The sequence below is a fragment of the Myodes glareolus genome, chromosome 8 (assembly GCF_982192425.1).
Source record: "Myodes glareolus chromosome 8, mMyoGla1.1, whole genome shotgun sequence".
Classification (NCBI taxonomy): domain Eukaryota; kingdom Metazoa; phylum Chordata; class Mammalia; order Rodentia; family Cricetidae; genus Myodes; species Myodes glareolus.
Window position 1 is genome coordinate 98,456,409 of NC_142033.1, and position 27,531 is coordinate 98,483,939.

General features: G+C 42.9%; 2 protein-coding genes and 1 long non-coding RNA gene across 12 annotated transcripts; 1 reads left to right on the forward strand and 2 right to left on the reverse strand.

The window, feature by feature from the left end:
* Positions 1 to 340: 340 nt before the first annotated feature.
* On the reverse strand, positions 341 to 2,625 carry LOC125395846 (uncharacterized). The gene is made up of 2 exons (XR_007230673.3): positions 2,486 to 2,625; positions 341 to 617 (listed from the first exon to the last, which is right to left on the reverse strand). It is a non-coding gene; the product is annotated as an uncharacterized LOC125395846 (long non-coding RNA).
* Mtif2 (mitochondrial translational initiation factor 2) lies at positions 2,589 to 24,757 on the forward strand. 10 transcript variants are annotated; one of them, XM_048427554.3, is made up of 15 exons: positions 2,589 to 2,761; positions 4,249 to 4,350; positions 7,094 to 7,325; positions 7,761 to 7,872; positions 10,553 to 10,724; positions 11,166 to 11,326; positions 12,388 to 12,564; positions 15,222 to 15,361; positions 18,311 to 18,435; positions 20,086 to 20,290; positions 20,590 to 20,842; positions 21,287 to 21,427; positions 22,003 to 22,167; positions 23,885 to 24,025; positions 24,560 to 24,757. In XM_048427554.3, exons 1-15 carry the CDS (start codon positions 2,604 to 2,606, stop codon positions 24,730 to 24,732), a joined length of 2,457 nt encoding a protein of 818 aa, XP_048283511.3. In that variant the 5' UTR covers positions 2,589 to 2,603; the 3' UTR covers positions 24,733 to 24,757. The 10 variants fall into 10 exon arrangements, with proteins under 10 accessions (XP_048283511.3, XP_048283513.3, XP_085548443.2 ...); XM_048427562.3 differs by having other exon boundaries at positions 2,744 to 2,761; positions 4,249 to 4,322; positions 7,100 to 7,325; XM_048427559.3 differs by lacking the exon at positions 2,589 to 2,761 and adding an exon at positions 2,824 to 2,840.
* Positions 24,756 to 27,404, reverse strand: Rps27a (ribosomal protein S27a). The gene is made up of 5 exons (XM_048427575.3): positions 27,254 to 27,404; positions 26,817 to 26,871; positions 26,425 to 26,510; positions 25,984 to 26,115; positions 24,756 to 25,598 (listed from the first exon to the last, which is right to left on the reverse strand). Exons 1-5 carry the CDS (start codon positions 27,299 to 27,301, stop codon positions 25,449 to 25,451), a joined length of 471 nt encoding a protein of 156 aa, XP_048283532.1. The 5' UTR covers positions 27,302 to 27,404; the 3' UTR covers positions 24,756 to 25,448.
* Positions 27,405 to 27,531: the final 127 nt, after the last annotated feature.

Genomic DNA, 27,531 nt, shown 5'->3' on the forward strand with positions numbered 1-27,531 from the left:
AGGTGGTGGTGGCGCAGGCCTTTAATCCCTGCACTTTGGAGGCAGAGACAGGCACTTAGTGAGTTCAAGGCCAGCCCGGTCTACAAAGTGAGTTCCAGGACAGCCAGGACTTGTTACACAGAGAAATTCTGTCTCGAAAAAACAAAACAAACAAACAAAAAACCAAAGATACCCAAAGCCACTAAGTGGTGTGTAGCATCATCTTTTCTACCCCATTCCAGGAAAACTGTTTTCTAAAGATTATGAAAAAAGAATCATCTCAGAAGAATTCGCTCCTATAGTAAGTTTGGAGAAATCAGCTGGATCCGAATACACTATCAGAAGCAGACAAACATTAACATCATTTCATAATGTCAGAATTTATTGCATATTAAATTTACAGATACAGTGGTTTTGTTGACAGCAATTTATGAAGCAGCCCTGCTTTGCTTGATAAAGAGGTTCTTTTAAGTGCGTGTACTTGTGGCGGGAGGGGGTGGGTGGTGTGGTATTTGTGTGGCTAGAGGACAACTTGCAGGAGTCTGTTCTGTCTTCCCAGTGTGTGGCTTCCAGGTAGCACACTCAGGCGTGGCACAGGCGCCCTCTCACTGGCCCATGGTCTTTTCTTCCAATCTTTCCTTTTTAAAAAATGAAACTCATTTAAAAGTGTCAGCAACTCAACCTAAGTTTTATTCATTTCTTTTTTTTTTAAATTTATTTATTACATATACAATATTCTGTCTGTGTGTATGTCTGCAGGCCAGAAGAGGGCACCAGACCTCATTAGAGATGGTTGTGAGCCACCATGTGGTTGCCGGGAATTGAACTCAGGACCTTTGGAAGAGCAGGCAATGCTCTTAACCACTGAGCCATCTCTCCAGCCCAGTTTTATTCATTTCTTAAAATTTTTTTTCAGTATATGTGCATGTGCCACATGCATGCAGAGGTCAGAAGAGGGCGTAAGATCCCTGTGGAACCTAAGTTACAGAAGATTGTGAACTGCTATGTGGGCACTGGGAATAGAATCCAGGTCCTCTGGAAGAGCAGCCAGTGCTCTTATCCAGTAAACCATCTCTCTCCACTTCCCTTTTATTACAATCTTAAGTACTAACATCTTTTTTTTTTTTTTTTTTTTGGTTTATCGAGACAGGGTTTTTCTGTATCTTTGGAGCCTGTCCTGGAACTAGCTCTTGTAGCCCAGGCTGGCCTCGAACTCACAGAGATCTGCCTGCCTCTGCCTCCCGAGCGCTGGGATTAAAAGCGTGCGCCACCACCGCCCGGCACTAACATGTTATACACTCCCAGTAAATACATCTGGATGTGTTCATTCATAGACAGAGAATGGCTGCAAAGGTTTAAAGCAGAGTTAAGGCGTTTCAGAGAGGCCTGAGAAGCAGAAGCTGAAAACAGTACACATAATGTCTGGGAAAGACAATGACTCCAGGCTGGAAGTTTGCGGGAATGATGATAATTCAAAAGCATTTGAACTGCAAACAGGAGATGTGGTTGAAGTTGAAGAGATGAAGAGCCTGTACAGATGCAAGAAAATTAACAGGTGGCTGGAGGTTAATTTTAGTAGGCCATATCAACAGTATTTCTACTGGTTCCTCAATTGCTTGCCAAAGCAAGTGAGAGCAAAGACTTGCTTGCAAAGAATGAACTTCATTAGATGTTTTTGAACAGTAGGTAAAATGGTAAGAACTGGAATGAACTTAAGGCATTTTCAAGTGTGGGATCAGTGGAGACTCTGATTAAAAAAAAGATTTCCAGGAGTCTTTACTCATTAATATTGATTGTAACCCTTTGTGATGGGAAGGGGAAGCGGGTGGTGAGGTGGCTAACTGGGTAAAGGAGTTTAGTGCCAAGCCTAAGTTCTTCAGTTCTATCCCTTCGACTTTGTGGAAAGAGAACTGACTCCCACAAATGGTCTCCCATCCCATATACATACAGTTTTTAAAAAGGGGGAAGAGCCGGGCGGTAGTGGCACACAGCTTTAATCCCAGCACTCAGGAGGCAGAGGCAGGCGGATCTCTGTGAGTTCGAGGTCAGCCTGGTCTACAAGAGCTAGTTTCAGGACAGGCCCCAAAGCTACAGAGAAACCCTGTCTCGAAAAACCAAAAATAAATAAATAAATAAATAAAATAAAAAAGGGGAAAGGAGTGGGTTGAGAGGCCTGAGTTAGGGTAGACAATGGGGGATAAGTGCAAAGCATGTTTTGGGGAAGAAACTTTACTATTCCATTATTCTGTGGAAGTGCTAGATGTAAACGAGTTAACCTCAACAGGTGGTGATGGCTGTGATCAAAAGGATGGACTAAAAAGATTCCAAAGTGGAGAAAAACAACGAAAATCAAAACCAAAAAATGTTTACATGGGCAAGGTGTTCTCAACAAGTCACTGAAATACAGCGATGAAGAAGTCGAGGCACAGAGCGTTGACAAAACACCTCCCGGTCCATACACTGGGAATGGGCGGGGCTAGCAGCCCAAGCTCCCAAGCTCCGTTACCTAGCGTGCCCGCGAGGTGACTTTTTAAATCCCGTTAGTGCTCTCTATAGTCACCGTGCACCGGTTCCTTCCTGCTAGAGACGCGTGTGTGTGGAGGACATGTCCTTCCCGGGGAGGGATGGGACACGCCGAGCGCCTCCACCAGCCAAAGACAGCCCCGAACGCCCTGGGAAAGGCGCTTCCGGCGGGACCGGAAGCTCAACGGGGACCTTGCGGAAGGGACGGACTGACTGACCCACAATTCTGGGTCCGGAAGAGGTCTCGCCTGGGAGCTGAGTGAGTGGAGTCTGAGCTAGGGTGGTTTCGAGTGTCAGTGTCACTTGTCGAGGCTTGATGAGTGCCCAAGAGCGCTCCGGTGCGCGCTTCCCGGTGGCTCGCGTGGCGGCGGCGGGGTTTGGTTTTCACAACTACTTTTTCTTTTCTAAAACTTGTAGCTGGTCCATTCAGACGTTTCTGTTAATGCAGCTCGGCATTTGCAGCATTCCACCCTCTCCTCGCATTGACCTGAGTTCCAGTGCAGGCGGCCACTAACCTTATGGCAGTAGGGAATGACCCCTCTGAATTCCAGTGTCCTCTGTAAATGAGGCTTTGGAATATTTAACAACCAAGGTTCCTTCCAGGGTTGAGATCTGGGTTATTTTTTCTGATGTGTCTGATTCCCCAATTACTTATTTCTGTGTTGTTTTGTCCTGTAGTCTTTACCATTCCATTCATCCATGCCCTTTTGTCAATCTGGTTTCACAACTCATTTAATAATGGGCGTAGGGGCACACGCCTTTGGTGCTTTAAGTGGTAGCATTCTAGAAGCAGAGACAGGCAGATTTCTTGAGTTCAAGGCCTGCCTTGCCTACATAATGAGTTCCAGGACAGCCAGAACTACATAGTGAGACTCTGTCTCAAGAAAAACCAAAAGAAAAAAAAAAAGATTTAAGGAATCCTATGCTCTCTGAGCACTTCCTTTTGCTTCTTAGATCAGAAGCATATGCCTACTTGCTTTTTGAGGTATATGGTAGATATGTAAATGCTTGGTTATTGGATTCTAATATTTTTTTAAGTGTATGTGTGTGTTATGCCTGCCTACCTATAGAAGCAAGAAGAAAGTGAGATCCCCTGAAACTGGAGTAGTGGAATTGTGAGCCTCCCAAAACGGATGTTTGGGACTGAGCTAAGTTGTGTCAAGAGCAGCAGTGCTCTATACCAAAGCCACCGCTCTGGCCTCTTCTTTTCTCCCCGCAACATCGCAGATTGAACCTGAGGTCCGTGCACTTGGACCCATGTATTCTCTCTTTCCTCTCTCTCCTCCTACCCCCACACTCCATCTCCCTCTTCTTTTTTTCTCTTTTCTTTCACTTTTTCTTCTGGGTGGTGGTTTGTCTGATATACCTAGGCTGCCCTTGAACTCCCTATGTAGCCAAGGATGGAGACTGGTTTTGAACTTGTCATCCTCCTGCTTCAGCCTTTGGCTGTTGTTGCCAGGCCTGGCCTGAATTTCTAAGTCATCCTTCATTTGTTTGGAATGAAGCCAGAATTACTTTTGATCCTTACTTGGGCGAGAAGGTAAGATGCTAACTATATTAAACACAACGCCTCAGAACTATCTGCAAATGAGCAAGAGAATAACTTGTGAGTGTTTTTGACTAATGGTGGTGAATCTTCAAAGCATGCCAGTTATCAGTGAGAAACAAATAAATCATCTCTTGCACTCTTTGTGGCCTCATTGTAGACAGGACAGATAGTTGAACACTTCTACTTTCTGTTTACAGAGATGAGGAAAATGAGGCCCACAGGACAAGAGTGACTTGCTCTGCCGTGATAATGCTGATTTGTGTCAAAGCAGGTGTCCACCCAAGGTTCTTTGGTTACCTCCCCAGTACTTTCTTCACGACTTTACTGTGTCCTTTCCGACTTTTGTTTCTTTCCTTTTATTTGTTTTTTTTTCTGTGCATTTGTGATGTATGTTATGTGTATATGTGCAGGTATGTCATGTGCGTGTCATGGACCTCATGTAGAGGTTAGAGGACAATTTGGGGGAGTTGAACCTTTCTTTCCATGTTAAAGTGGATTCTGGGGTTGAACCCATGTTGTCAAGCTTGAAGATTGTTTTTGCCTGCTGGGCCATCTCACCAACAATGGGGTTTATTTTTTGTTTGTTTTATTATTTTTTTAAACAAGATCTCCAGAAGCCTGGGTTGGCCCCAAATTCACTCTGTAGCCAAAGTTGGCTTTGGCCTTCTGATCTTCATGCCTCTGCTTCCCAGCTGGCAGGATTACAGTCACCTTCACCACACTCGGCTATCATATCTTTCTTTTAAAAACGAAGAGAACAGCCAAGTGATGTAGGTGGAGGCTGCTTGTTCATTTTCCAGACACCCAGACCCAAACTAAGCACACATAAGTGTATTAATTAAAACACTGCGTGGCCTATTAGCTCACACTTCTATTGGCTAGCTCTTATATCTTAATTAACCCATTTCTATTCATCTATGTATCGCCCTGTGGTTGTGGCCTACTGGTAAGGTTCTGTCCGGTGTCCAGCATCTCTCTCCTGCGGCTACATGGCTTCTCTTTGACTCCGCCTACTCTCTCCTCTATCTGCTTGAATTTCTGCCTTGCCCTACTCTGTGCTGCAGGAGGCCCAAAGCAGCTTCTTTATTAACCAATGGTGTTCACAGCATCCTGAGGGGAATCCCACATCAGAGTGGTGGTGATGCACACCTTTAATCCCAGCACTCAGGAATCAGAGGCAAGTGAATCTCTTGAGTTTGAGGCCCATCTGGTCTACAGAGCAAGTTCCAGGACTGCCAAGACTACACAGAGAAACTATCTCAAAACAAAAAGGAAAGAAGGAAGGGAGGGGTGAGGGGAAGAAAAATGAGAAAAAAAAAAACATTGATAGAAAGGCATGGTGGACCTGTCTCATCACAGCTTGTAGAAGTGAAAGCCGGGGATTATGAGTTCCAGACCAGCCTAACAATACAGTGAGGCCTGTCTCAAAAAAGTCAGTGTATTTACCCTGCCAGAGCCACAGAATACATGTGAGGACAATGAATTGAAATGTTCCATTATGATCATAGTTTAATGTCTTATTATGTAGCAAACTCACTTCCATTTCTTTGATCATGTCTTATGCTGTTGCTATTTCTAAACATTATAAAATATTGATATTCATAAATCCTCTATCAATCCTCTATCAATCTACAAGTTTATTGTAGAAATACCGTATTTTGTGATGAGAGAAACAGTTAAAAGAATTTTCGGACAAGATAAAAGTTGAGAATTTTGTTCCAGATAACTCTACAGCAGTGGTTCTCAACCTTGCTAATACTGTGATCTTTTAATATAGCTCCTCATGGTGTGATGACCCCCAACCATAAAATTATTTCATTACTACTTCATAATTGTAATTTTGCTACTGTTATGAATCATTATGTAAATCTGCAGTATATCTGATATGTGACCCCCCCAGAAGGGTTGCAACCCACAGGTTGAGAAGTGCTGTGCTATATGATTAAGGTAAATTCAATGCAATACTCTATAGTTTTTATTGTTTTTGTAACATTAAAGAATAGTGCTTGGGAACGGAGAGATGGCTCAGAGGTTAAGAGCACTGACTGCTCTTCCAGAGGACCCAAGTTCAATTCCCAGCACCCACAGGGTGGCTCACCACCATCTGTAATGAGATCCGGTGCCCTCTTCTGGCCTGTTGGCATACATTCAAGCAGAAAGCTGTATATATAATAAATAAATAAATCTTTTAAAAAATAATAATACTTGATGTTATAAAACAACAGTATATTCTTTACTGAAAATTTTAAAAGATAACGTAGTGCGATGGAGAGACAATTCAGCAGTTCAGAGCACTGGCTGCTCTTCTGGGAGCCCCACGTGGTGGCTAACAATTGTTTGGAACTCCAGTTCCAGGATATGATGCCTCTCTGGCTTTGGGGGACATTGCACCCACATGGTACACAGACATACACACAGGCAAAACAGGAATAAATCGAAAAAAAATGATGTAACTTCACTTATATAAGAAAAAAATATAAGTAGAGAGAAAAGGCTTTAAAATGAACGTTAAAGTATTTAACTGAGACTGTCTCTCTGTGTGTACGTGTCTGTATGTGTGATCAAACTTGGGTTCTTGTACACAATAAACAAGTATTTTATCATTCTCCAAGCCCCTGAAAAATAAAAAAAAAATATATAGTTTTGTTTTTAGACCGTGTCATAGGTAGCCAAAGTAGGCCACAATCTGTATCTAAGGCTCGCCTTGAGCTCTGCTTTCACCTGAGTCCTGGGATCTCCTGCATGTGCCACACTCAGCTGAGCAGCGTTAAGCGTGTGAGAAAGCGCGCTGTACCGCTGGCCCCTGTGAAGGGTTTGTTGTCGCCTGTCAATCTTACTGTAATGGTAACAAGAGCAATAGTAATAGCTGTTGTCAGGAGAGGACTTGGCATAGAATCTCACCTCTCACTAGACTGTGAGTTCTTTGAGGGCAGAAACCCAGTTTTATTTGTGACGTGGTCTTCATGTAGTAAATCTTCAATTCCTATTTGCTAATTTGATTTAACTATTAACCAAAATTTTGTTTTAAAATTGTTCCCCGCCCCCCAGGAGAAGCATGAATCAGAAGCTACTGAAGTTGGAGAACTGGCTGCGACTGCACACTGTCTGTCGGCAGCTGCGCAGCTTGAGTCAGAGAGGACTGCTCGCGCGGTGGAAGCCGGGCTTTTCCCCGGCTTCTCCGGTGTGGGCCGAGCAGCTGTGCGCCCGGCCCTGGCAGACGGACATGCTCGTGGGTGCCGCCTTACAACAGCACAGGCTTTTTGTGACAAAGAAGGTTGTTGCAGATATCCATCATCTACATTACCTGATCCGAAGTCAAAGTGTATAGAACTATGTATAGAAATATGTTTTGAGCTTTTTATCATTTATAGAATAGTGTATGAGGCCATATTCTATACAGATCTTTGTGAGAACGGGTAGTTCTGCTCTTCCTGTTGTGCAATTTAAGCGTTTACAAGAACTTTGCCGATAGGAATAACTGTAGTTGTGGTACATATTACAAAATAAATCTAAAGTGTCACTTAAATTTTTCTTCCTTCAGCCAGGCATGATGGTGCACACCCTTAATTCCAGCACTTAGGAGGCAGAGGCAGGCAGGTCTCTGAGTTCAAGGCCAGGGCATGCCAGGGCTACACAGAGAAACCCTGTCTCTGGGGGGAAAAACATACTTTTCCTTCCTTCTTGCTTATGTGTTCTATCTTTTTAATAGGAAAAAAGACCGTCAAGATCTCAGTTGTCCCCAGTGAAGTCTAAAAGGGATGTGGAAGTATGGGTTGGAATGACTGTGGAGGAACTGGCCAAAGCCATGGCAAAAGACGTAGGTGAGCCCAAAAACCTCACAAGGAAGCATCCTGGGGCGTGAAAGCGTCAGGATTCTGTTTTCGTTTTGTCTGAGATAATAGTTCTCTCTTTAACAGCCCTGACTTTCCTGGATCTCACACTGTAGACCAGGCTGGCCTCGAACTCACTGAGATCCACCTGCCTCTGCCACCCGAGTGCTGGGATTAAAGGCGTGCGCTACAACTTCTGGGCTAAAGTTTGGGTTTCACTTGCAGTGAGCTGGATTAGTGTTTCAAATGTTAAGTTATACCAATTCTTTTTATTTTAGGTTACAGACCCTAATCATTTCTTGACTTCTTCCCAAATGTAGCTCTTTCAGCTTAATCAGAGACTATGAGAAAAGTTTTCTGTATGGCTGAGAGATGTCTCGAGAAGTTAAGAGAATTGGATAAGCCCACACTTGGAGGTACACACCTTTAATTCAAGCAATTGGGAGGCTGTGAATTCAAAGCCAGTCTGGTCTACATAAACAGTTTCAAGTGGCCGGGTGGTGGCGGTGCACACCTTTAATCCCAGAACTTGGGAGGCAGAGGTGGCAAGGGCGGGGGGGGGGGGGGGGGGGGGGGTGTTGATATGGACACGTGACACCTCTGAGTTCAAGGCCAGCCTAATCTACAAGAGCTAGTTCCAGGACAGGCTCCAAAAGCTACAGAGAAACCCTGTCTCAAAAAAAAAAAAAAAAAAAGACATGCCTGCCTGCATGTCTCTGGGCTCAAGGAGGCCAGAGCGGACATAGGACATAGGATGCCCTAGAACTGGGGCTATAAACAGTTGTTGTCGGAGGCCATGTGGATGCTGGGAATCAAACCCAGGTCCTCTGAAAGAGGAACCAGTGCTCTTAGCCACTGAACCATCTCTCCTGCTCCTAATTTCCCTTTCTTTTGCTGTAGCTTTCTGACTCCTTTTTCTCACTAGTTTGACAAATTATTTAAGACCAGCAGAGATATATTTGTGGGAATAACTCTAGCTTTTCTTCTTAAAAAATTTGCACATTTTTAAATGATACATTTATACTTCCTTCCCTCTTTCCTTCTTTTTCTTCCTGGCTCCCTCCCTCCCTCCCTCTTTCCTTCTTTCGTCTTTTCTAGTGTTAAAGATTGAACTCAGGGTCCTGTACAGGCTAGGACTCCCACTTTCAAATGGCGCTCGCATGCTACCCCAGCAGTCAGGAAGATGAGCCAGGAGGATTAGGGATTCAACACCCACCTATGACATCTGGTCTCTAAATAAGTAAATCATAAACAAAGAAGTAAAACTCCATGAAAACTTTAAAAAGTTAATGTATTTATTTATCATGTATACATGTCGAAGTGTGTATGTGGCCTGAGTTCAATACTTAGTAATTTCCTTTACTGTTTCCTATTTTCATTGCCTTTGGGTTATTAGTACCTGTCATATCTGCTAGTGGAAACCCGGCCCCGTGGTGTCGTAGTACCCATCTCTTGGCATCTGCAGCCACGGCAAATGTTGGTGACTTGAGATCAACTGTGATTGAAGGAGTTCTGTGATGGGAACTGGAGAATGCTGTAAATTTCCTTTTGATCTTTTCTTTCTTTTCTTTCTTTCTTTCTTTCTTTCTTTTTTTTTCTTTTTCTTTTTTTTTTTTTTTTTGGCAGCAGGGTTTCACTGTGTAGAGCTGGCTGTCCTCAAACTCACAGAGATCCGCCTGCCTCTGCCTCCCAAGTGCTGGGATTAAAGATGTGTACCACTGCCCAGTCTTTTATTAACAGCTTCCCTATTTACTAACACACCACTAAAATGAATGTTCCTTGCTCTCTCTCTCTCTCTCTCTGTTTTTGTTTGTTTGTTTGTTTTTGAGAAAGGTCTTACTGTGTAGCTCAGGCTAGCCTCTAACTCCTCCCTAAGTCTCCTAAGTACCAGAATTATAGACACATTCACAACATATATTCTGCTTACTTAGGGATACCTTCTTCTAATACTGTAGGCACCAGGCACATACATGTACTAAACAGACACACACATGCAGGCAAAACACCCATGCATGTTTTTTAAAAAAAAAAGTAAAATGATAAAAAGATTATTCAAAAATACAGTGCTTCAGCCTGTGATGTTTCTCTGTGTATAAAAATAAAGCTATGCCGGACGATGTGGCACATGCCTTTAATCCTAGCACTTGGGAGGCGGAGGCAGGTGGATCTCTGTGAGTTCGAGGCCAGCCTGATCTACAAGAGCTAGTTTCAGGACAGGCTCCAAAGCTACAGGGAAACCCTCTCCCAAACAAACAAACAAATAAATAAATAAATAAAAATAAAGGTATGTGTGGTGAAAATGAGCGGTTTTGTGTCTCCTACACTATGTTGGGAGTCTGGAGACACAAAGCTTCTTATCATCCTCACAGATGATTTATTTTTGTACACAGAGAAACATCACAGACTGAAGCACTGTGTTTCTGAATTTTTTTTATTATTTTACTTTATTTTTGAATGTACACGGGTGTTTTGCCTGCATGTGTGTCTTTATAGCACATGTATGTGCCTGGTGCCTACAGAGGCCAAAAGTGGGCATGGAGTCCCTGGAACTGAAGTTACAAAGATAACTCAGGTCCTCTTACCTGCTGAGCCATCTCTCTCCAGTCCCCAGATCTCACTTTTTAAACCTTTTAATTCATGATTATAAGAGATTGTGTTTTATCCCAACCAGATTATATATATGAAGCTTTATTGAACACTGCCATTGACATAGATTCATTAGAAGCAAACTCATATTTAGATGAAGTCTGGATCAAAGAAGTTATAAAGAAGGCAGGAATGAAGCTGAAATGGAGCAAATTAAAACAGGAGAAAGTAAGAGAGAACAAAGATGCTGTAAGAAGGTAAAACTTACCTGCATATTAACTAATACTTCACTGTGCGGTTTTACTCGGCATCTTATGGGAAATTTACTCTGAAGTCTCTTCTGTGGTTAAAGTGGTCTGTGACTAAAGAGTTAATATTTATTCAAAGCATCAGAAAGTATATTCAGCTTTTTATGAAACTGAGTGTGATTTTTCATAGTTTGCTGAGTACATATATTAGTCTGAATTTTAAATCTTGATTCAGCTCCACCCACTAATCTGAAGAAGCCAACCCTATAACAAACGTGAGTCATTGGCTGTTCTGCCATAAGTTGTTCTGTGTGAAAGGGATAAATCGTCATGGCTAATCAAACCTGGATGTTGTATTCTGTTGTTAATGGTAGTTTGTAGTGATAGCTGTGAACCAATTCACAATTATTGCGCATTTAAGAAATGAAACTCCTTTGCTGTTAATTGTAGGCCCCAGGCAGACCCAGCTTTATTAACACCAAGGTTCCCAGTTGTTACTATAATGGGTCATGTTGATCATGGGAAAACGACGTTACTTGACAAACTTCGAAAAACTCAAGTGGCAGCAATGGAAGTTGGAGGCATCACTCAGCATATTGGTGCCTTTCTTGGTATGGACACAAATAACATTGCAGTGTGCTTGGGAACCCCACTTACTTGTTTTCTTTAGTCAAATGCCATGCTGTGAAGTATACAGATTCAAAGTAAAGAGGCTGCTTAAAGCCACCGGAGTGATCAAGTACTGAGCTGGCAGTGAACAGTTATCTCGGACTTGCTGTGGAAACAAAGCTATTTTGCTCTTTTGGGCTTAATGAACCTTGCCTCTTTAATTGTGTCTATATAATATGAGATGTAGGCGGATGGTGTTCTTAATAACAGTTAGATGGTAGCTACATTTACTGAGCGCTGTCCTTTGCACTTACTGTGCTAAGCGTCTTCTGTGCTTTGTCTTCTTCACCTCACAGCATCACGAGGTAGGTGTTAGTGTCCTTATGATCTGTAAGCCCTAAGGGCTCAGTGACATGTCCAGAGAGCACAGCTGGTAAATAAGAAGGCTGGGATCTAACCTGTTATTATTGCACTCATACTCGAAGCTCTCAACTCCCTACTAAATTGCTTTTTTGTGGCTCAGGATAATTGTATAGCTGCAGTTTGCTGATGTAGAAGTGATCACCTATACAACTAGTTATTGGTGGGTCCTCTCTCCAGAATGGTGATCAATCAATGCATTTATCAAAGCAGCTATATCCTAGAAATACAACGACTCTGGCTTGAAATCATAACATGAAAAGAAAGACCTCATGGTTTCACTGTGTTTTATGTTTGCATTATGAAATTTCCGTCTGTGTTCTTCTGGTTAAAATTAGTGGGAGGAATCAAATTAAAAAACTAGTGAACTAGGTATGTTAGCACACATCTTCAAGACCAGTACTTGGTAGGCAGATTTCTATGAGTTCAAAACCAGCCTGATCTACATAGCAAGCTCCAGGCTTGCCAAGACAACATACAAGGACCCTATCTCCATATATACGTGTGTGTGTGTGTGTGTATGTGTGTGTATGGTATGTTGTGTATTATATATGTGTGTGTATGTATATATATCACATATTATGTCTGATTACGGCATATATTCCTTCATGTTGAAAAGTAAATTGCATTTCTGTTTCCATAGTCTCTCTGCCTTCTGGAGAAAAGATAACCTTTCTTGACACTCCCGGACATGCTGCCTTTTCAGCAATGAGAGCCAGAGGCGCTCAGGTGACTGACATTGTGGTGTTGGTCGTAGCGGCAGATGATGGAGTGATGAAGCAAACTGTAGAGTCTATTCAGCATGCTAAAGAAGCACAAGGTATGGGAGGTGCCCTGCTGAACTCAAAAAGTAGGACATTGCCTTTTGTTTTCTTTTTAGAGACCTACTACAAAGATTATAGCTGGGCGGTGGTGGTAGTGCACACCTCTAATCCCAGCACTCAGGTGGCAGAGGTAGGTGGATCTCTGTGAATTTGAGGCCAGCCTGGTCTACAGAGCTGGTCTTCCAGGACAGCCACAGCTACACAGAGAAACCCTGTCTCAAAAAACAAAACAAACAAATGAAAAACAAAAACAATTCAAGACCAGTTTGTACTGCTCAAATATTCTAGAGTGTGTGGTCTGAAGTGCGATCGGTTTCCCAGAGCTTCACTCTTAGGAGAAAGCTGTCTCCCCTTTCCCAGCAGCTCACAGTTGCCAGCTCCATAGCTAGAAGTGGGATTGTATGCCTGGCTCTTCTCTTTGCTGAGATTTGGTCTAGCCTGGGCTTGCCCAGGTTGCCAGCTCCATAGCTAGAAGTGGGATTGTATGCCTGGCTCTTCTCTTTGCTGAGATTTGGTCTAGCCTGGGCTTGCCTAGGTTGCCAGCTCCATAGCTAGAAGTGGGATTTTGTGCCTGACTCTTCTCTTTGCTGAGATTTGGTCTAGCCTGGGCTTGCCTAGGTTGCCAGCTCCATAGCTAGAAATGGGATTTTGTGCCTGGCTCTTCTCTTTGCTGAGATTTGGTCTAGCCTGGGCTTACACAGGTTTTTGTGCATGTTGTCACCACCACTATGAGTTTATAGTGCAACTGCTGTGCTGTATCCAGAAGACAATGTCTCCTTGTAGTCATCTACAGCCTTTGGCTCTTATGCCTTATTCCACCCCATTTCCACAGTAATGCCTGAGCCTTGCAGGGGTGGCATGGAGTATACATGTTCCCTTTAGGGCTGGGCATCCTGAGCCTTGCAGGGGTGGTGTGGAGTGTTCATGTCCCTTTAGGGCTGGGCGTCCTGAGCCTTGCAGGGGTGGCATGGAGTATGCATGTTCCCTTTAGGGCTGAGCATTCTGCAGTTTTCTCTGCAGTTGGCCAGTCGTGGGTCTCTGTGCTGATCACCATCTCGTGCAAACAGAAGCTTCTCAGGTGAGGGCTGAGAGATGCACTGATCCATAGGTATAAGTCATTAGGAGTCAGTTTAATACTATGTCCATATATTAGCATGTAACAGTAGGTTCTCCCTTAGCTATAGGTTCTTGGCTCAGGAATGATGCCAGATATGGGTTTTTAACCTTGCAGAGTAGGACTTAAGCCTAATTAAAAATTTTTTAAAAAGTGTTGGAGCTGGGCAGTGGTGGTGCACACCTTTAATCCCAGCGCTCAGGAGGCAGAGGCAGGCAGATCTCTGTGAGTTCAAGGCCAGCCTGGTCCACAAGAGCTAGCTCCAGGACACACTCCAAAGCTACAGAGAAACACTGTCTCAAAAAAACAAAAAATAAAATAAAATAAAAAGTATTGGTTATTCCCATGTTGTTCATGACACATTGGTACCAGTGACCATGTCTTACCAAGCAGTTACTAGTGTAGTTGAAAGGGCTAACGGCTGTGTATGATTAATGAATATGCCGGTAGGAGTGAGGTTTCAGATCTGTACCACTTGGTTCTGCCGTGTGGAATCTTCAGCATGAGGTCCTGGAGGCTCAGGCACTGAGGATCCTCAGCTCCATAGTGTGTTTCTAGCCAGTCTGGACTAATGTATCTCAGAACAGACGTGGAGCAGTGGTTCCCAACCTTCCTAATGCCACGACTCCAATACAGTTCCTCATGTTGTGCTGGTCCAACCATACAATTATTTTTTTTAAAAAAGATTTATTTATTTATTATGTATACAACATTCCTTCCATGTATGCTTGCATGCCAGAAGAGGACACCAGATCTCATTATAGATGGCTGTGAGCCACCATGTGATTGCTGGGAATTTAACTCAGGACCTCTGGAAGAGCAGTCAGTGCTCTTAACCTCTGAGCCATCTCTCCAGCCCCCATACAATTATTTTCATTGCTACTGCATAACTGTAATTTTCCTACTGTTATGAATCAGAATGTAATCTGTGTTTTCCAATAGTCTTCAGTGACTCCTGTGAAAGGGTTGTTTGACCCCCAAAGGGTCAAATCCACAGGCTGAGATCTGTCATAGAGGCTGGGAGCAATGGTACATGCTTTTAATCCTAGCACTCAGAGGCAGAGGCAGGCAGATCTCTGTGAGTTCAAACCCAGCTTAGTTTGCATAGCAAGTTCAGGCCAACCAGGGCTACATAGTAAGACCCTGTCCTTCTCCCCCTCCGCAACCCCCACCCCCAAAGACAGGGTTTCTCTGTGTAGCCCTGGCTGTCCTGGAACTCACTGTAGATCAGGCTGGCCTCGAACTCCCAGAGATCCACCTGCCTCTGCCTCCTGAGCGCTGGGATTAAGGGAGTGCGCCACCACACGTGACCTGAGCCAGTGTTCTGAACCACTGACTCTTCTCTCCAGCCTTTCTTTTTCTTTCTGTCTAGACGACAGAGGAGGATAACGTGAGTCTAAAGTGGGTCTTTTCGGCCTTGGTTAAATATCTGCATCCATTGAATGAAGAGAAAGCCAGAGCAGGTCGGCATTTCTCCCAATGAATGCCGAGAATTAAAGGAGTTTTCATCTGCACTTTTCCTGGCTCTTGCTCTTCCAGTTCCTATTATCCTTGCGATAAATAAATGCGACAAAACAGATGCTGACCCCGAAAAAGTGAAGAAAGAGCTCCTGGCTTACGATGTGGTGTGTGAAGATTACGGTGGCGAGGTTCAAGCCGTGCATGTGTCTGCACTTAAGGTAAGTGCAGCCATCTCAGAATGGTGTGCAGCTGTGAGCGCTGGGTGACCTACACAGCAGTGCTTACCCAAAGAACACTCCTTTTTCTTTTGAGATAGGGTCTCTCTTCTGACTGACCTAGAACTCACTAAGTAGGCTGGCCTGGAACTCACAGCAGTTCCTCTGCCTCCCAAGTGCTGGGATTGTTGGTGTGCGTCACCACACCTGTCCTAACCTTGTGTTTTAAGCAGAATTGGTGACCAGTTGATAACAAAAAGTACTGATGTTTCATGCCTTGTCTAAGTAGCAAACAATAGAATAGGTCTTTGGGTACTTAAGAGGGATTTAAATACATAAAAATTACTAATATTATTAGCTAACTTTTTTTTATTTTGTGAATTTGACAGTATCTAGAGTTGCCGAAGAGATAAGACTCTGGGATTATCTATGAGGGATTGCCTTTTTTCTTTTCTTGCTTTTTAGTAAATTTATTGTTGAACTGGGCATAGTGGCACACACTTTTATCCCCAGCAGAGGCAGGTGGATCTGTAAATGTGAAGCCACCCTGGTCTGCATAGTGAGTTTCCGGCCAATCAAGTCTACATACTGAGACCCTGTCTCAAAAAAACTAAAAATACTTAAATTATTATTTGTGCCAGGATGTGGGAGTGCATGCTTTTAATCCCAGTACTTGGGAGGCAGAGATGGGTGCATCTCTGAGTTTGAGGTCAGCTTGTTCTACATAGCAGGGCTGGCTACACAATGAGATCCCTTCTCAAGAAACTTTGTTTGAGAATTTCCTTCATTTGGGGTTTTTGTTGTTGGTTTTGAGACAGGGTTTCTTTATGTAGCCCTGGCTGTCCTAGAACTCATTCTATAGTAAACTAGGCTGGCCTCAAATTCAGATATCCGACTGCCTCTGCCTCCCGAGTTCTAGGATTAAAGCCAGGCACCACCTGGTTTATATAACGCATTTTCATCAAGTACACTCCTGCTCCCTGCTCTCCGCCGCCTCCTATTCCCTGCCACCTTCAAGACCTTTTTTTTTTTTTTTTTTTTTGGCTTTCTGAAGCCTGTCCTCGAACTAGCTCTTGTAGACCAGGCTGGCCTCGAACTCACAGAGATCTGCCTCCCAAGCGCTGGGTTTAAAGGCGTGCGCCACCACCGCTTAGTACTGCTAGCACTTGATGGTGTAGGACGGACCACCGGCGCGAGGGTAGCTCATCCAGCGTCACATCCCTGAGGGAAACCGGTGCCCTTCCCCGCAGCCATCAGTTGCCAGTAGCCTGTGATGTGTCTAGTTGCAGCTAACGCTTGTGAGGATGCCAGCCGAGCACCACAGCCCTCGTCTGGTCATCATGCTCCTGCCGTCACAGCTTCCCACGCTCACAGAGGCAGAATCAGCCCAACTTGAATCACTCGTTACATACGTTCCCATAGCAAGAAGCAAAGCACTGTACAGGCTGGTTTTTTTGTTGCCCATGTGATGCTTCTGGTTTTTACTAATATCTTTTATGTTGAGCTCCATTTTATTTTAAATTACCAATTATTTACTCTCTGGATAGAAACCATAACTATATTTATTCTCTAGTTATGATCTAGAACTTGTAACTCACCTCTAGGTCAACATCTACCCGTTCTCTTCAGGTTGCTACTGCGTAATGATTTCCTTTGCCCATTCTTTTATTCTTTTCGTATTTCACAGTTTCCTCATAACGACCCCCCCCCCAGTCATTGCAGGGATAGTTCTGGGTGCTGTTATTTTTTCTAATTAGTTTTTACTTCATCCTATTTTCCCAAAATTTGGTCCCTCTAAGATGCTTAGGAATTATGCTTCTTTTAATAGTAAAACTGTGTCTAGCTCCTCTTGTGTTTATAAAATATGACCTATATTACTGTGTTTCAAAAGTAAGATGCCAAGCTCCCTGTGGTAAGGACAGCTCTATAATCCTAGCTACCCAGGAGGCTAAGGCAAGTTTGAGGCCAGTCTGAGCAATTTTGAAAGACTCTCTCAAAATGAAATACAAAGGGGCAGTGGATATACTTCAGGGGTGAACTGTATCTTCACAAAGCTCCAGGTTTAGCTCTTTGTACCAGAAAGAGGACACGGGTTTGCCGATGAGACACCTTGCCTGGCAGTAGTGGAACACAGTTTTAATCTCAGTGCTCCAGAGATGAGACGGAGGAAGGATCTCTGAGTTCAAGGCCAACCTGGTCTATAGAGGGAGTTTCAGGACAGCCAGGGCTACACAGAGAAACCCTGTCTTGGGAAAAAAAAGAAATTAACAAACAGCCCCTTAGCTGGCATGGAGAACAGCAGGACCTCTTACCCGTCAGCTCGTTTCTATTACCAGTTACTAGCCCTTGCTGGCCTGGGACCCTCTATATAGACAGATGGCCCTAACCTGCCTCTACCTTTCTTCCATGCTGGGAGGAAAGGCTTGCACCGCCAGGCCCATCTGAGCTGTGTAATCTTGGTGTCATAGGGCACATGATGATTATGCGCCACTGAAGGTAAATGAATAATCTAATCTAGCTTTATGTTACAGAGGAAGGCAATCCAGGAAGGTGAAGTAATTTTTCAGGTTGACATAGGTGAGTGGTTGCAGAATATAATTTTAAAACTTATATCTAGAGCTGGGCAGTGGTGGCGCACACCTTCACTCCCAGCACTCAGAAGGCAGAGGCAGGTGGATCTCTGAGTTCGAGGCCAGCCTGGGCTACAAAAGCTAGTTCCAGGATAGCCAGGGCTACACAGAAAAACCCTGTCTTGAAAAAACAAATATTAAATATTAGCCCTTGAGTCAGGTTTTCTTGCTGATAGTTCTCTATCTCCTTTTCTTTTGATAAAATTGGTTATTTCATGATTTTAATTCTTAAAAAGAAAACTGTAGCTGTCAAAATTCTTCATCCTCTTATGCTGACATTTACTAGTAGTATTTGCTGACGTGTACTAACTCTTCGTTACAGGGAGACAATCTGATGGCTTTGGCAGAAGCGACGATCGCTCTCGCAGAGATGCTGGAACTGAAAGCCGATGTCACGGGTCCAGTGGAAGGAACAGTGATAGAGTCTTTCACCGACAAAGGAAGAGGGTAGGGGTGTACTAAACGACACTAATAATTTTGTTGGATGGGTTGTGTGACAATATATATATATAGTGCGTAGTTTATGTATTTTCGATGTATGTTATTGCACTAGTACAGAGCACACAAAAGTGAAGGTGTTGTCATCACTTAGATGACTAGAGTGATTAAATTGGTTGGCACCCTCCCCCCACTGGCTCAGATATTTGCATTTACAGGTAGGCTAACAATGTTACATTTTAATTTCTAGTTCTTTGACTTGACCCAGAAATCTAATGTGTAGGACGGTCTTTGTGATGTCATGTTCTTCTTGAATGTTTTGCCTATAAGCACAGATTTTCTCATTGCTTTGTACACTGGTAGCAGCTATGAGCAGTCTCATAGCCATGTGTGGAATGGGGTAGTAAGTGGGTAGGATTGAGTCAGAACAATCTGTGTATGGTTCCTTTCCTGCCTGGATACTCTGCCCGGGCAGTCACACAGCACTTGTCCATTCACACTGCCTCGTTTCAGTTAGAAGGGTTAAGGTTCCCTCCTGTGTCCTTTAACAAGCTGTCCATTCATCTGCTGAAAATTTGGGGCTGCTTCTACTTCTTTTTCTTTACTCCTTGGCTGTTGTAAAGAATACTTTGCTTTGTTTTTGGCTTTTGTCATGATGAGGACAAGCCTGAGGCCTGGCCCAGTATGGTTGCATACGTCTCTAATCCCAGCATTTTGAAGACTGAGGCTGGAAGAGTCAGGGCCAGACTAGATTAAGAGACGAGGGCCTAGAGAATTGGCTCCACAGTTAAGAGCACTTGCTGGTTTTGCAGAGGACCAGATTCAGTTCCCTGCCCCTTTATGGTGCCTCATAGCAGTAACCCCAGGGATCTGATGCCTTCTTCCAAGAGCACCAGGCAAGCATAAGGTGCACACATACATGCATACATTCATACATATACAGACACACATACATGCATACATTCATACATATACATGCATGCAAGTGAAACATTCAGACACATAAATAAACCCCATACAACCACACTGAAAAACAAAAGTCTGGGATTTTGTACGTTAGGCAAGTATACCCTGATAAATCCTTGGCCAAGTAAAAGTCTTTATAGTATCCAAAGCTTCTTGAGGAATTGAGAAGGGAATTAATCTGATATGTTCATATTCATACATGTGTGTGCGCGCACACGCATATGTGCACATGCTCCATAAAACCATTTTTTGCTCTACTTAAGAAAGTACAGTTATGGCTGGAGAGATGTCTCAGTGGTTGAGAACACTGACTGCTCTTCCAGGGGACCCAAGCTCAATTCCCAGCACCCACATGGCAACTCACAACTGTCTGTAATCTCAGTTTCAGGGGACCCAACACCCATGGCAAAACACCAATGCATAAAAAAAAAGTTTTTAAAAGTACAATTATGGGGGCTGGAGAGATGGCTCAGCGGTTAAGAGCACTGACTCTTCTTCCAGAGGTCTTGAGTTCAATTCCCAGCAACCACATGGTGGCTCACAACCATCTATAATGAAATCTGGTGCCCTCTTCTGGGGTGCAGGTACACATGCAGGCAGAATACTGTATATGCAATAAATAATCTTTAAAAAAAAGTACAATTATGTCCTGATTATAGCATTAAGAATATTTACTTTTTATATTCATTTTAGTCCTGTTACAACAGCTATAATTCAAAGAGGAACTCTGAGAAAGGGCTCAATTCTAGTTGCTGGAAAGAGTTGGGCGAAAGTTCGATTAATGTTTGATGAGAATGGACAAACACTTAATGAGGCCTATCCCAGCATGCCAGTGGGAATCATAGGCTGGAGAGACCTCCCTTCTGCAGGAGATGAAATTCTTGAAGTAGAATCTGAGGTATGCAAGCCTAATTCTTGAATGTTAGATACTAATGATGGCTTTACGTACCAGTCTATAATGTTTAATATTAAATAAGAGTGCTAATGTTAATTATAGTTTGTAAGGGGCTGTGAAGAAGTCAGGGTACCATTTTAGAATTTAACTGTAGTATTATGCTTTTTAGATAGTTTTAAAACTGTTTTAATACAAATTTCCTAAAGTTTTATTTCTTGAAACTTATGAGTTGAGCTCCTAATAGGGAAAACACAAGCTTTTAACCCAGTTTCAGGAAAATCATAACAGTTTTCCCTGTAAAGCCTAGGGCCCGAGAAGTTGTTGACTGGAGGAAGACTGAGCAGAAAGAGGAAAAAGGCAAAGATGACCTGAAAATAATGGAAGAAATGCGAAAGGAGCACCAAGAAGAGCATCGGAAAGCCCGTGCAAAGTATGGCAGTCTGCACTGGAAGAAGAGGTCATATATGAAGTACCTTGAAAGAAAAGAGCAGAGACCCTTAAAGCCCAAGGAAAAGGCAGAAAAGGACTCCAATGTACTTCCTTTAATTATTAAAGGTAAGTTTTTGAAGGTTTTTACTTTGCTACTCACTGTTTAAATTATTTAATTTTGTTCTCATAATTTAGAACCCCTCTCCTTTATCTATTGGGGCGGGGGTGGCAGTCTTGTTTTATAGCCCAAGCTAACCTGGGCTTTCTGAATGCCCAGGTTACAGATGTGCACTGCCCCAACGATCCCTTAAATCAAAGTAGGTTTCTACTTCGATTTTTTTCCAGTGGTTTGATGTTCAATTTTTTTTTTTCCGAGCAAGTATAGCTTGTATTGATTTCATTGTAAAATGTTTCTTTGAATTTCTTTGTATTTGTATATTGTAAGTTCTTATAATGCTAAACTTAAAGTGGTTTTAGTTATTAATGCCATTCCTGTCTTGGCTTAAAATAGATTTTCATTTTACATACCTGCGTCTTACAACACATTTTAAACTCTTGCTGTATCTGTAGGTGATGTTGATGGATCTGTGGAAGCCATCTTGAACCTTCTTGATACGTATGATGCTTCCCATGAATGTGAACTAGAATTGGTACATTTTGGATTGGGTGACATTAGTGAAAATGATGTCAACTTTGCTGAGACATTTGATGGTAAAGATTCTATGGGCTATATATTAATCTGTGTGAACCCATCATCTTGTGTACCTTCTCACTTATATCTTGTGATTGGCTGATCATTGGCTAGCATTCTCCTCCTAATACATCAGTAATTTCATCTGTCATGGCCACAGAAACCTTGGGAATAAAGTGCAAGACCAAGTACTATTAATTGATTTTTTTTTTTATTACCCTGGTCCCCAGTAGCACACGCACTCCAAGTATTCGTTGTCTGTTAGCCATCTATCTAGCACCCTGTAATGCCAGTTCCAGGAAAGCCGACTCCCCTTCTAACCATCATGCATGCTTACACATTATACATGCAATCAAAACAGTCACAATAAATAAATTAAAAAATTGTTTTAAATCATAAAACTTTCTTTTAAACAAGGTACAATTTATAAAATCCAATAAAAATAATTAAAATTTTACTAGTTTTCATGAGAATAGTCACACAATAGCTATGCTATTAGAAAGTAAAACAATTTAGGTTTGACTTTCTGCCTCAAAGATAAGTGATTGTACTGTAATGCTTGTGCTAATGTATTCATCTTGCCTCTGCTTCTTAGGTGTTATTTATGGCTTTAACGTGGATGCAGGCAAAGCTATCCAGCAATCAGCTGCACAAAAAGGAGTTAAGATTAAACTTCACAAAATCATCTACCATCTTATTGAAGATTTGCAGGAGGAACTAAGCAGCAGATTGCCTCATAGGCTAGAGGAATACCCGATAGGTAAGTGCTGGCTGCAGCTTTCCAATATTTACGTCAGGTGCTGTAAATAGGAAGGACCTAAAAGCAAAGCTTAGGGAAATAGATTTGCTGTTCCATACAAGGCTTATGTTGTAGAAAAAAATGACTACCATGAGGTGAGAATTCCGTGACTTGTATGTGACTTGTACAGTGACAAAGTTCATTCGAGCCCAGAGGATATAAAACCAAAGTGAGAACTTGCCTCAAGTCTACACATGAACAGTGTACATGTCATAATAGTGTCATAGAGGAACTTTTGGTTTTGTTCTGAGACTGACAGATGAATATACATTGACATAGTTAAGTATTTTCAAGTATTCTAGCATATTCTTGGACGGATTAAAGGCCAAATTTATTTAAATTTAAGTATTAACTCTAATAGTCTAATCCAGTCTATGATCAGATTTTATCTAGTTTTGAGATGGGGTAATATGTAACGTAGGCTGTCCCCAGCTGTATACCAAAGTATGGCCTTGAACTTGTGATCCTTCAGCACCCAAGCCCTGCGATCAAGTCATGTGACCTGGCCCCCACAATGTACTTTTTAAAGCAGATTTTTCACCTAGATCAGGCCCATCAGGCTCATAAATTACATGCAGTTGTCACATCTCTTATAATCCTTTTTAATCTGGATTCATCTATCCTTTTGACCTTAACATTTTTAAAATGTGAAGATCAGCAATTTCATTTACCACATTTGTTCTCTTATAAGTTTTGTAGTTTGGATCTATATAGATTTACTACAGGCTAAATATGAACAGTATACAAAAATATTATGTTTTTGTACCAAGAGCAATTTGGAAAAGCCAACTGAGGGTTTCTAAAAGTGGACACACCAAATATTACTGACACCATCAGTCAGGAAACATTCAAAACTGGTCACTTGTCACTTTGATTTTAGAACTTGAGTTACAATTAGTGTTCAGTATATGAAGAAAAAAAAAACCTGAAATGATTTAAAGATAGCAACAGTCTGAATTAGAAAATAGATTGAGCCAGACAGTGGCTCAGAAATCTTTGTGAGCCCGAGGCTAGCCTGGTCTACAGAGTGAGTTCTAGGACTACACAGTAAAACCACCTCAAATAAACCAAAAAAGAAAATGTATTGAAGGAAAGCCAAACAGTAGGTTGTTCTCTTTCAGACTGGGTTTCTGTAGAACCTGGAACTCTCTGTAGACCAAACTTGGCCTCAGACACAGAGATTTGCCTGTGCCTGCCTCTGCCTCTCAAGTGCTGGGATTAGAGATTTTTATGTGTATGGGTGAGGTTTTGTTTGTTGGAGACAGGGTTTCTCTGTGTAACAGCCCTAACAGTTCTAGAACTAGCTCTTATAGACCAGGCTGTCATCGAAATCAAGAGATCCACCTACCTCGAGAGCCAGGTGTGTGCCACCACCACCTGGCTATGTATGGGTGTTTCACCTGCATATCAATGTATACACGTCTGGCCAGTGCCTGTGAAACCAGCCTGGGACTAGAGTTACAGAAGCTCATGAGCCACCATGTGGGTGGACACTGGGACATTTAAGTCAGGGTCACTTAACTGTCAGCTCTGCAGCCCCTGGGATTTTCCACCTGTTAATGGAACTACTAATTTTGTTAATTCCCAAACTAATTTCGGCTAAGACAGGGTATGAATATGTAGTGCTGGCTGGCCTGGAACTTACACATTACTTTCCTCCATTGTGTTCCTCCTAAAGGTGAGGCTTGTATACTAGCTACGTTTGCTGTAACAGAAGGGAAGAGAAAAGTTCCTGTGGCTGGCTGCAGAGTTCAAAAGGGTCAGTTAGAAAAACAGAAGAAGTTTAAATTAATCCGAAATGGACAAGTTATTTGGAAGGGTAAGCAACATTAAAAACTATTTCTAAACCATAATCACCAAGTCCTGATTGTATAACATCCAAAACCTATGCATTTTTTCCCTTGCCTAGCCTTAACTTGTGCCATTTTGTGATAGGCTCCTCAGTCAGTTCTGACGACACTCCCAAGATTAGTCTTGGTTGTTCAGTCCCTGTATTGTCTGTTGGTCCCAAGGTCCCAACATTACACATTAGGGCACTCCCTGACTGGTCTTCAGATTTGATACAATCTCAAGAGTGCAGTTTTAGACTACCTTTAAAATGGTAGATTTCAGATCTATCAGGTCAACTTTTAAGTATTTTTTGAACTTCCTTGGTATTTCCTCTTACCTAAGGTCTATATTGGGAAGGGCACAGTCAATAGATCCACAGGCAAGGCACTTGCCACATAAGCCTGACAACTTGAGTTTAGTATCCAGAACCTGCATTAAGGTAGAAAACCAAGTTACACCAAACCATGTACCACTTAGTAGATACCTATTAAATATACTAACTGGCTTTTTGTCTCTTTTAAAGGCTCATTAACCTCAATGAAACACCATAAAGATGACGTTTCAGTCATCAAAACTGGAATGGACTGTGGTCTTACTTTAGATGAAGAAAAAGTAGAATTCAAAGTGGGAGATGAAATTGTTTGTTATGAGGAAAATGAAGTGCCAGCTAAGACGTCTTGGGATCCAGGATTTTAAATGTACAATAAAAATGATAAATGTATTGTTTCATGTCTTTTATTTAAAGACGGGGTCTTGATACTTAACACAGGCTGGTTAAGCAATCTCCCGCCTCCCAAGTTGTGAAATTTTAAACATGCACCACCATGCCCCTAGCTTCTTTTTCTTATATAGCAAATATCTTTGCCTTATCAGAGTTAAGAATCCACAATGAGCCAGGCAAGGGGACACATTATCTTAATCCCAGTCAGAGGCAGGCTACAAAGAGACTGTCTCCAAAAAAACAAACAAACAAAAAACAAATCAATGAACACCCCCTCCCCAAATTGACCCCTCCTGCATAATCAACAGGGACTATACTTCCTTAAACTCTGGATATCACCTATCTTGTGACTCGGGATGCTATGAAGAGCAGCCAGTGCTCTTAACTCTGAGCCATCTCTTCAAGTGATCAATTCATCTTTTGGGTGAGACATACTGTCATGTCTTAAAGCAAGGTCAAAGGGATAGGGAGATGGCCTCTCTAGTTCCATGAACAGAGTAATCATTCTCTAAGGCCCAGGACATCCCCCATCCCTTAAAATATTCTGGCTCAAGTCAATCAAAGCCAGGCAGCTGGCACCTAAGACAGGAACCAAAAGGACTAGTCACATAGCCCAAGAAACAGTCTTTAAACATACAATAAAACTCAATACTAAACATCAATTCCTGTCTTTTTATTTATTCATACATAATTACTTGTCTTCTGGCTTGTTGAAGCAGTAAGTCAGACAGCACTTGCCACAGTAATGTCTGTCAAAGTGGCTAGCCATGAAAACTCCAGCACCACATTCATCAGAAGGACACTCTCGACGAAGACGACTAATTTTGCCATTTTCATCCACCTGAAAAAAATCAAAAACTTACTCTAAGACAATTCCACAAAACACATCCTGAAGTCTGATTTAAGTGACTCAAGTTATTAACCACTGGACCTCACAACACCAATAATTTCTAGTGCCTTTTAGGGGTTGGAGTGATGGTTTAGTGGCTGAGAGCATAAACTGTCCTGAGAACCTGTGTTCAGTCCCCAGCACCCACATCTGACAGCTCACGCCTATAGCCCCAGCTCTAGGGGATCAGACATCCCTGCCTTCTTCATTCATATGCAAGCATATTCACAAGTAAAAATATTTAAAGAAATTCTAGTGTTCAAGTCAGCACTCCTGTAAGTCAACTGCTCTGAACTTGTTCCAAGTCTACCACAGGTTTTGGGGATCAGCAGCTCACCTTATAGTACTTCAGTACAGCCAACTTCACCTTCTTTCTCTTATGCTTGTTCTTCTTGGGAGTGGTGTAAGACTTCTTCTTCCTTTTCTTAGCACCACCACGAAGTCTCAACACCAGATGAAGGGTGGACTCCTGTTATGAAGGATCAAGGAGGCATCAATCCCTGGAGCATCAACAATCCTGACTCCAGCCTGTCAACTGCTAGGTGTGATTGTGCCTGCCAGCAGCAACCACCCCACCCACACTGCACTTGGGGGTGGGAGCATCTCAGGAATGCATTACAACCCTCCTGGACTACAGGAGATCTCTCCCCACAAACCCAAAAGATCAACCATCATCACATTTTAACAGTAAATAGCTGAATTGCTTCTCAATGTTAAATGGACTCGCATGGAATCTAATCCCGTATCCCTATTTCTGCAAGTTTTCCCCCAAACAAACCTTTTGGATGTTGTAGTCAGACAAAGTACGGCCATCTTCCAGTTGCTTGCCAGCGAAGATCAGTCTCTGCTGATCAGGAGGAATTCCTAATTGCAAGAATAAATACTTGGTTTAATCAAACTAGGTGCATACCAAGCTACAGATAACCCTCTATCAAACTGCCAACAGTGGCCACTGACTGACTACTCAACACTTTTCATGTTTGAACGTGCTTGAACATTAAATACATGTTAATAGCTTCCAGACAGTAAACTGGGGAAAATTGTTAAAATTCATACGTAAAATCAAAATTATCATGCAGAGTTTTCAAAGTTAATCTGTTTTCTACCCTAAGAGCAAATATGCATAAGTCATACAACCAGTGATTTCTCTAGCAACAAAACATCACTTGCCTTCCTTATCCTGGATCTTGGCCTTGACATTTTCTATAGTGTCCGAGGGTTCAACCTACAAGTTTTAAAACACAGTTAAACGCTAAGAAGCTAGAACATCGATCTCAGCGAATGTCCACATTACACAAAGCGAGCAGGGAGATGGTGAGCTCAAGACGGGCGAGGCAATGCACAGCCTCCCGGGAGTGCTACAAGGCAACTCCGTTCCCGGGCCAGGGCGAGTGTCGACCCCTGCGCCAGCCACGCGCTCGAGCCTGCGCTGCGACTCGGAACGGGGCAGGCGCCGCCAACTTTCGGCACCGAAAACCCAACTTTGGCGCCTGTAAGCAACCCATTCTCGGCTAACGGCCAAGCTTCAAAACTCAGAAACGTGCTCAAGCTCCGGGCGACACCGAGGTCTCCGCCAGGCCGCGGCTCTCATGCCGTCTGGCCCGTACCTCGAGGGTGATGGTTTTCCCCGTAAGGGTCTTCACGAAAATCTGCATCCTGGCGGCGCTGCCACCTGCATTCGAAAAGACATGGATTAGACCCGACGACCCCGGTAAGAGCTGACGCCTAAGGCCACAGGCCGGAGCCGGACCACGAAGCACACACTCACCACAGATGGCGGATCGGAAAGGAAGAGCCTCGCAGGCCAACGGGGTTTCCCGGCCGAAGGACCCGCCCCTTAGGCGTCCACGCCCGTGCCTGCGCGCTGCCACCAAACCGAGGCTGT